The sequence below is a fragment of the Mizuhopecten yessoensis genome, unplaced genomic scaffold (genome assembly GCF_002113885.1).
Source record: "Mizuhopecten yessoensis strain PY_sf001 unplaced genomic scaffold, ASM211388v2 scaffold5091, whole genome shotgun sequence".
In the NCBI taxonomy this organism is placed as follows: domain Eukaryota; kingdom Metazoa; phylum Mollusca; class Bivalvia; order Pectinida; family Pectinidae; genus Mizuhopecten; species Mizuhopecten yessoensis.
Genome location: NW_018405875.1, coordinates 96,545 through 106,268, shown reverse-complemented (window position 1 = coordinate 106,268; position 9,724 = coordinate 96,545). Strand labels below are relative to the sequence as shown.

The window sequence follows — 9,724 nt, the reverse complement described above, 5'->3', positions numbered from 1 at the left end:
ATAAAAGCTCGTTGGTCATCCTGATTACCTAACACCAGTAAGTTAATTTTCGAATAGTATAAAGACATGAGGTGTACCTAGTGCCCTTCACAATTGAAATATAAACTGAGAGTTAGATAAACATGAGTATTAACCATCAAGAGTTCGGGAGACTTTTCTCTCACATCGTCCATATAGAACATCTCGAAAAGCATATGGTTCTCTTGGGAATAGAATACGTTATTACTGTTTCTGATGCGGGTAACAATTAAAATGGACGATAGCATAGTTATGTAACTTAAAAATTAAAACTTTTACCAATGGAACCACGTCCTAGGTTTAACCAAATAGTCGGTAACCAAAAACGTTTCTCAACTCCAAGCAGATTTATCAAATGAGCTCGGAATGAGGAACCCTAAAACAAATGGTTGTGGAGAAACTAGTTTCTCAAATCAATCGAATTCATAGTAAATCTTATCTATTGTCAGGTCATTGTGAGATATAAAATCAAACGTGGAACAATACATACTACAAAATAGAATTCCAATCGTAACAGAAGTATAACACATATGTACATTATGTGACATGAAATACTGTCAATTAGTCAATTAATTAATATAAGTATGTTTGACAAAATCTAAGCTATTACAAAAACAACCAGGATAAGCTGACGTATCAAGGCTATAATGCACGGATGATTGCATCTCTTATAAGACAATTATTTCTGCGTTTTTGTATGTCAACACTTTTTTGTTTTTATACTATTTGTTTAGAATTTGCTTAAACCAATACTGATATATAATGGACTACATGTAATCAGCATCATCCACTATTTCCACCACTAATTTTTCTAAAAATGACTAAAAACTACTCACAGTATTATACTAATTAAGTCAAGAATAGTATTATTGGATATCACTTTAAATACAACATGCAACAGTACTATAAAGAGAGAAAAAAGTCCTACAAACTAAGTGAAATAGACAATATGGAAATTACAATAACACTATTAAAATAAGATTGATTGGTAAAATGTACAGAATATTCTTCCATTTAATACAGTCTGGTCACATGTAAACTCGTATGAATTAAAGGTGTAAATTCTGCCAACAAATACCTCTTTGTTAACACACTTCAGTTCGAATGTTGTATTTTATCAAATGAAGTCAAATATGTAATTGATTTGTCAATGCGTCACAAACATATTAAGAATACACATTCATTTAGAAAGATAGCAATTTAAAGTAACTCCAGTTTGATATCAAGTTCATCACTTACAACAAACAAAGGAAGCTACACAGCATACCAGTCTAAGTATATAGTAAATATATTCAAAATAGACATAAATGTTTCCCAAACGAGTGTTGTTTGGTCATCATGATTATCTTTCTCGATTAAGTTAATTTTAAAAAAGTATAAAGACATGAGTTTATGAGTTTTACCTTATGACCTTTAAAATAAGACAATTAACTAATGAGAGTTAGATAAACATGATAATTAACGTTCCCGAGTCCTGAGACCATTTTCTCCAACAACGTTCAGATATAATATATACATGTGGAAAACCATTTGTTTCTCTTGGGATTACATCATTCCTATTTATGATTTTGAGAAACAATTACCATGAATTATGACACTACGATGGACGATGCCGGGGAAAGGTAACGTAACAAGAGATCCCAGAGGGATCTTGGTGCCCACCATTGTACAATCTTCATTAGTTCTTTGTCTGTTTGATCTTTTCTTTTCTTTCCTCTTATCTGTTTGATCGAGTTATGCTAACAGTAAATGAACATTGAGGTAGCTTTTGATCTAAATTTAATACTGCTGTGTATAAAAGACAACCTTCAAAGTGAGTTTGTCATTTTATATATTTCCTAAAACAGTACTTAATTTGAAAGAAATATAACCAATCATTGCAATATGAGAAAGATCTGTTCGTTCTTCAGCTTTTTTGTTTTTATGATCAGTTTCAAAATAAAACATGCAACTAGGGACCAAGAAGTTATTCTCGAGAAATAGTACTAGCAAACCAGTACTTATTGAGAAAAAGCTTTAACAAACCGTCATTGTCAAATTCCAAGATGGCTGCCTGTCGGCAATTTTGTATATCTGATAAGTCTTAAAAGGAAATATAAACAAGGACAGACCAAGGGAAATCTATATGTCAAATTTGAGAAAGATTCCTTTGGTAATTCCTGACAAATAGGGTTAACAGGAATTGTTTAAGAACGAACGACTGACGACGGACCACGGATGCAGGGCGATTTGCATAGCCCGCCATCAGATGATGGTGGGCTGAAAATTAAAACATTTACCAAGTGAACAACGTCCAGGGTTTAACCAACTCAAAGCAAGTTTATCAAATAAGCTTGGAATGAGGAAAACTAAAAAACTAAAAAAGGGTCGTGGGAGAAACTTGTTTCTCAAATCAATTAGTTTGAGAAAAATCTTATATATTGTCAGGTCATTGTGAGTTACAAAATCAAACGCGGAACAATAAATCCTACAAAGAAAACAACAATGCAGATCGTAACGGAAAATATAAGACATATGTACATTATGTAGCATGAAAAAGTCAATAAGATAGCAATACAACTGTTACTACACATATAAACATTTTGGACTAAATCAAAGCTGATAACAATAATTTAACAAGGCGCGAATGAATACTTATCTTATAACACTGTGATTCATGCGGTTCTTGTTTTTGTTTCTATTTTGCACAACTTGAATTTAAAAATATGTTTAAAAGTTTGTTTGAATGTGTTTTCGAATACAAGTTCTTATCATTATTCGCTTTTGTCATCGCCTATTTACTGATAACAAATTTGTGACTGAACTAAGAACAATTATCTTAACTCTTATTACATGCAAGTCCTAAATTTGATACCTGATGTGCGGATTTCAAAGAATTCGAAAATTAGGCTGATCAAAAGTATAAGTGAAAAACACACAAAAAACACCATGATTAAGTGTTATATTGAGAAAAACTCACAGGTGCATGACACATACATAAATTCTTTACTGAGATAAAGAAAATCCCCAAATTGAAAAATCAGTTCTGAAGTCTCAAGTATTCCAATAACGACAACCTGTGATAATGGGTCTAGTAGACGATATAAAGTAGCATATAGATGATAAAAACTATACTATACTTCCTTAAGTTTACAAAATTAAAGGGACAACATAGTTCATATAGATTGTGATTTCTAGGGTTTGTCGTGAGGGAGAACAATTTTAAGCACACCAACATAGCATGCCTCCTGCATACACACACGCAAGCACGCATACACTACACACATGAAGGCACCTCCTTAAATGACCTTAGCTGTTAATAGGACGTGAAACAAAATTAGACCAAACCAAACCAAACCAATCTCATTTCAAGCACCTGGTACGAATTGAGAGGTCACCACAGTTGGTAATCAAAGTTATAAATTAAACTGTCGTAACGTCCTTCAGTGAATAAACATTCAACCGCCCGATTTGATATTTTTTCTTTAAAGATCAACATGACAGGTTAGTTTGGTCTGACTCACAGATAACATCATACCCCTTCATACTGTATAATGTATCGATAATGATTTCTTATAAAAAGAAGGTCGAATTAATTATTTGATTATTATGTTAATTGGATTATATAAAAAGCTAGCAGTTAAACTATAAGATTCCTTGTGGGCTCAATTGCTTAAATTGGGATTCAAGATCATCGTCTTGTAAAATTTATTTCATTTACATTTGTACAACAACAATGAAGGTTTCTATAATGACAGAATACTCACAGCAACATTACTTTACGGCGCTTAATGTATGAAATTAGGTACTGAGGAGTCCCCTTGACTAAGAGTGCCAGTGCTAGGTTAAAGGTCCTTCATCTGTACCGAACGAGTATTTCAATTATACCCTGTATCTCCCCTAATAGTCCACAAGTCGCCGATCATCAGTTATAAAGGTCATAAAGGTAGTTTTTCAATTTTTAAATTATTACTTTAAGTAGGTAAATACATCTCTTTTTACAAAATCCATAACATTTGACCACGCAATTCGTTTCACCATGTGAAGTCAAATTACCCTACCCATAAAGACAAAATAATCTGAGAATATTAATGCATATTGTCCCCATACGACCAGTTACGCTGTGTATATACTGGTAATACACGTCATAACAAAGTTAAGTGTCATTGGCCAATGGAATTTTTTGTCTAAAGTTTGTCGAAATTCATAAAACCCATTCTTGCTATCTAGTCTTTCCAGGGATGCTTTGGCAGACGGACGATGACGTCTGCCACATACTTCTTGAATGACAGCCTATTATAAATAAATTATAAATGTCCTATGATTATCGTGTTATTTGAAGATAAGATACAAAACATCAATACACAATTATACGTATCTAGTGGTATATCATGTAACATATATGGAACAAAAGTACATAATATATGAATGCAAAGAAAAGAAGTCTGCTAAAAATATGCAAGTTTGGTAAACTCTTTGTTTAGTTGCTCCCTTTGATCAGCTGTGACACATTTTGGTCATTTTTCGAATTTTGAAAAGAAATTTATTTTATTTTATTGGATCCCCCTTGAAATAATTGTTCGAATAAAGAAAGTTAGAATTATGAAATGTGCAACACATCAATGTTAAAATATTACAGAAGTTATCATAAACTCTATATCAGCTATATATTAAAAGAGTTGCGAATTGTAAAACTATTTTACCAATTCGTCACAAAAACAACATTGAATGTATACACACTCATTAGGAATAACATCAATTAAGGAATTCTCCACTTAAACGAACGGTGTTCCCATTTAAATAAGAGAGGTTGCAAAACATAGCTGCCTAAATTAATTCAAAATAGACTTAGGGGTTCACGTATTGGTGCTGGTTGGTTAATATATTCATGTTAATCGAGTAGGTTAATGTTCAAACTTGTTTAAAACAAGAGGTTCACTGAGTATCTTTTACGTTTTGCAAAATAACTGACGATAATTAGATAAACATGATGGCCAGTCATCAAGTTTTTTCGGAACGTTTTCCTCCCATAACATACATTTCATGTCTAGAAAATCATACGTTTCACTTGGAAAAACATGAGTCCTGTTTTTTATCGGTAAACAATTGCCATTAATTATTACGCTACAATGGAAGATGTCAGCCCAAAGCATTATCATAGTTGAAGGATTGCCCAATAAAGTTACATCACCGGTGTTAAGCAAGTGTAGGTTACCACAAATTTACCAACTCGTAGCAAATGTATCAAATGAGTTGGTAATTAGATAAGCTAGAGTAATGATGGTAAAAACAACCAAAATTTGTATAGGTATGATTCTTTGGGTTTAACATGAAACAATAAATCTTATAAAAATGATTTTTTTGTATGAAAATCATAGAGAGAAAAATCAAAATTATATTAAGAACAATTGTCATTTAAAGTGAAACGATTCAATTGTTGTAAATGATAGTATTGTATTTACACAAATATACATGTTCTATGTACTCTAAATTATAAACGTTTTTATGTAGGAAACAGCACTGATTGTTATGTTGATAAATCAAGGATAGGATATGCACACTTAATAAAAGCATCATTTTATAATAGCTAATTTACTAAACATAAGGCCTGTCCGTCCAACCATCTCGAGTAGTAAATAATATTGTGTACCAGATATATCATGAACCGCTACACCGGTGTTAAGCAATTGTAGGTTACCACAAATGTTTACCAACTCGTAGCAAATTATCAAATGAGTTGGTAATTAGGTAAGCTAGAGTGATAATGGTAAAACAATCAAAATTTGTATAGGTATGATCCTTTGGGTTTTACATGAAACAATAAATCTTATAAAAAATAGTTTGTATGCAAATCATAGAGAGAAAAATCAAAATAATTTTAAGAACAATTGTCATTTAAAGTGAAACGATTCAATTGTTGTAAATGATAGTATTGTATTTACACAAATATACATGTTCTATGTACTCTAAATTATAAACGTTTTTATGTAGGAAACAGCACTGATTGTTATGTTAATAAATCAAGTATAGGATATGCAATAATAAAAGCATCATTTTATAATAGCTAATTTACTAAACATAAGGCCTGTCCGTCCACCCATCTTAAGTAGTAAATAATATTATGTACCAGATATCTCATGAACCGCTACAGACATTATATTCATATGTACACCATGGCAATATCAAGTTCTATACCTGATCAGCGTGTTATGGTCATCGGTCAAAGATATAGCGTCAAAGATGAAAGACACTGATCACACTTGACCGCTTTTGAAGTAAAAGGTTTGTATAGAAAATATCTCATGAACCCCTCAAACGATTTATTTATATTTACATAAAGCTAAACACCTGTTTTCTTTTTTGGTTATTGTTTGGTTGGTTAGTTTGTGTTTTACGTCCTATTAACAGCGATGGTCATATAAGGATATGCAAGGTTTAAATAGTGGAGGAAAGCCGAAGTTCCCGGAAAAAACCCCGACCAACGGCTAGTACTTGGAAACTGCCCCGCGTAGGTTTCGAACCCGTGTACCATATATTTGAAAATGCTTGGAAAAAAAAACAACCAAAAAAAACAAAAACAACAAGCGAACTTTCTGTTAGGTGAAAAAGGCATAATTGACCTTACACATAACGAATGGGAACAAATGGTGTTGAATGTTGCAATACATATACCTATAAATATGTAAAATACAAAGTTATAAATTGTATGTAGAAGCTCATTACCAATTGTTGTGCCTGATGAATTATGTCGGATAGTATTCCCGTGCTTAAAGTGCACTCCAGTACCAGTATCACATTTTCTGATAGTTAAATAAATCAAATATCTTATTACGCCTTTTTCAAATTGGTTAGATCTATCAAGTGTTTCTTTTCATTATAAAACAGTAAATTTCATTGAAAAATAAAAAGTCGATATCTATACAAATTCTTTCCAAAACAGAAATGCATACGCATACTTTTAAACTTAAGATATAATAGTGCCAGATACTAACTCAAAAGAATATATATTTGTCAATAAGCCATAATCATTGATAATATATCCAACAACTACCGTGCTCCTTGTTGCTTCATAGACTGTAGCTGTCATCTTTGAATTCGTGCAACTCAACACTATGGTTTTCCTGATCGAACAAGTTTATATATCTTTATTACATTTGAATTACGATTAAGCTTCTCTCTTTGTTCATCCAACGTTTATCATCCGATTAAATAGTATCTATTTTAGAATGTATGCATTCATGTTTGTTAATTATTTCAGTTCTTCATTTTCCATACATTAATAGGTTCCTAATTAGAAGCCAAATGCATTTTTGATTAAATACGGAATGACAAAGTAAACGATTAAATAATCATTGGACTATCTAGACAAAAATCTGAATACCATTTCTTTTTACATACACCTATAGAAAGTCATTCGTGTAAATAAGTTGATCATACTAACACTTATGTATTTCACCAGAACTTTAAACAGACGATACTTTTAACATGTTTATTTGAGTCACCTGTAATAATTGTATCAAGTGTTGTGTTTTCATAATTCAACCGTTTAAATTAAATTGTTATTCTTCTGTAAGTCACTGAAAGTCTTCTTTTAGCATGAAATGTGTTTTAAAAAATATCGAATTCCTTTATCGTATCGTCTTCCTATTCGCGGTATACAGTTACAGGTTCATGTCATGGAATCCCATGTCCTTCAATACATCATCTGTTTTCATGTGTATTGTTTTTGCCTTGATGCTTGCACTGCGCTTGAACATTTTCAACATCTCAACGCGAGATTCAAAACCGGGTTTCTTCTGTTGTTGTTCCGATTTCATCATGACATCGAGGTATTCCACCTCCGTAAGTGGGTTTGCCTTGAGAGCGTTTTTCCGTAAATAATTACCACAGTTACGAACTTTTTCAATCATGTTACAAACAGTTTCTTTCACACCAGCTACTTTTTTCCCGATGCGTTGAAGGACATGTTCCTTAGATACTTTACCCTTCGCTGCTATCTCTAGCTTCTTTCTCATTTCTTCGTAAGTTTTCTTTACTTTCACCTGTGTAACTTTTATGCGAAAATCGTTGTTTCGATGGGAATTCCATCCGCACTTTTTCGGACAAATCGTGCAAATCCCATTTGTCATCGCTGCACACACTGACTTCTGACTGTCATCAGCGATATGACAGGGGTAATGACATGTATAATGGCAAAATGTACAGTTAGTGACATATTCGCCTGGATTTAAGGGTGTTTTTTCCTGATGAAATTCATCTACTACGTATGTGAAGTTTTGGTTATCAGCGATTTCTCTTGAGTATTTGTTCACAAGATCCCTCTCCTGTCTCATTGTCTCAAGGTCTCCAAGCCCAATATCAATTTGTGGTAACAGTCCCTCTATTGTGACTTTGAGTTGCTCTCGTTTCTGCAACACCTCAGCTGTTAGTTGTAAACTCTGTGTCGTCATCAGTGGCAGAAATTTGAAAAATCCACCATAGCTAAGAGAACCCATATCCCAAAACATCTTGCCGAATCTGTTGCATTTGTGGTCTGTGTTTGGTTCGAAAAGGGCTGAATTATTGAATACAAAGTGCATCTTGATTGGAATTTCAGCTTGCACCAGAGCATTAAGCACCGGTGGCTCCTTCCCATCTGCAAATGTTACCAAAGCAACGATGTTGTCTTGCATATCTTTTCCGAATATGGACAGAATTGATTCGTAGATATATCGTTGAGTGTGTGTCAGCCTGGCTAAAGGGGCCTGTGTGACGAAACATATTGCATCTATTGTTTCAATTCCTTGGACGCCTTTCGTAGAGAAGAATGCACGGATTTGATCCACAAGCTGCTGGTCTCTCTCTATTCCTCTGGTATCTCCAAATCCTGGCGTGTCAATGATGTTACAGATAAACTTAACAGTTTCGATCATGGGATGAACTCTGTAACTGGTGATCCAGTCAGTTTGTGACTCCGTCTTGTAATGAGAATAAAATCACAGCATTTATGTTTTTTGTCAACAACACAAGAATAAATACGGGCTTTAAATATACTTTTTCACGCTGTTTAATAAACTGAGCTCTGTACAAAAGGCCGAGTGGGCCTGAATCGCTCACCCGGCTAAATTAACTATTGTTGAACAAATGTGAGAAATAACAACTCATTATATAGATGCCATGAGCAATAATTAGTCAAATTTGAAGAGCTTTTAGTAAGGATTACCGCACACAAATGTTTGAGGTCCGAATGTACATCTGTATCAAAGTTGTTACGAATATCCAAATACAAGTCGGTGCAATAGGAAACCACAAAGAAAATATGTTCCCGGGTTCAGATCAAAATAGGAAAATGTAATAGCCTGTGAAATGTAGAATAAAATATTTCAATTTCCCAGCCATATGTTTCTTGTTGACTCATTATTGTATTTTCCAATCAATAAGGCGACATCAGCCATTTTTAACAAGGAAATATAAAAATAGGTCAATGGACCTGTTTGCAAATTACATGTGAAAAAATTGCATCACATTTGACTCTGTGACATTGACATTTGGTCAATGTGATTTATTTTAACCATCTTGCTAGCTGTTCATCCAAGCATGTTATTGGCCCTAATTGTCATCCTTGGCTTCTTGGATAAGCAGAAGTCTTCAATATATTTGACCCCTGTAGCCATGAAAGTAGGTCAAAATCATCTGTGTTCACTTTGTTCGTCATGCTCCATGTAAGAAAAGTACTAACCAAAATTAC

The 9,724-nt window shown here is 33.2% G+C and overlaps 1 protein-coding gene across 5 annotated transcripts in view; it reads right to left on the bottom strand.

Moving 5' to 3' along the window:
* Positions 1–2,754: 2,754 nt before the first annotated feature.
* The window catches only part of LOC110450188 (titin-like), a 37,468-nt gene continuing 30,498 nt past the window's right edge, over positions 2,755–9,724 (bottom strand). For all 5 annotated transcript variants that reach the window (XM_021497498.1, XM_021497495.1, XM_021497497.1 and 2 more), the window contains one exon: positions 2,755–8,954. In XM_021497498.1, the coding sequence (XP_021353173.1) occupies positions 7,659–8,954 (1,296 nt within the window). In that variant the 3' untranslated portion in view covers positions 2,755–7,658. The remainder of the gene's footprint in view (positions 8,955–9,724) is intronic.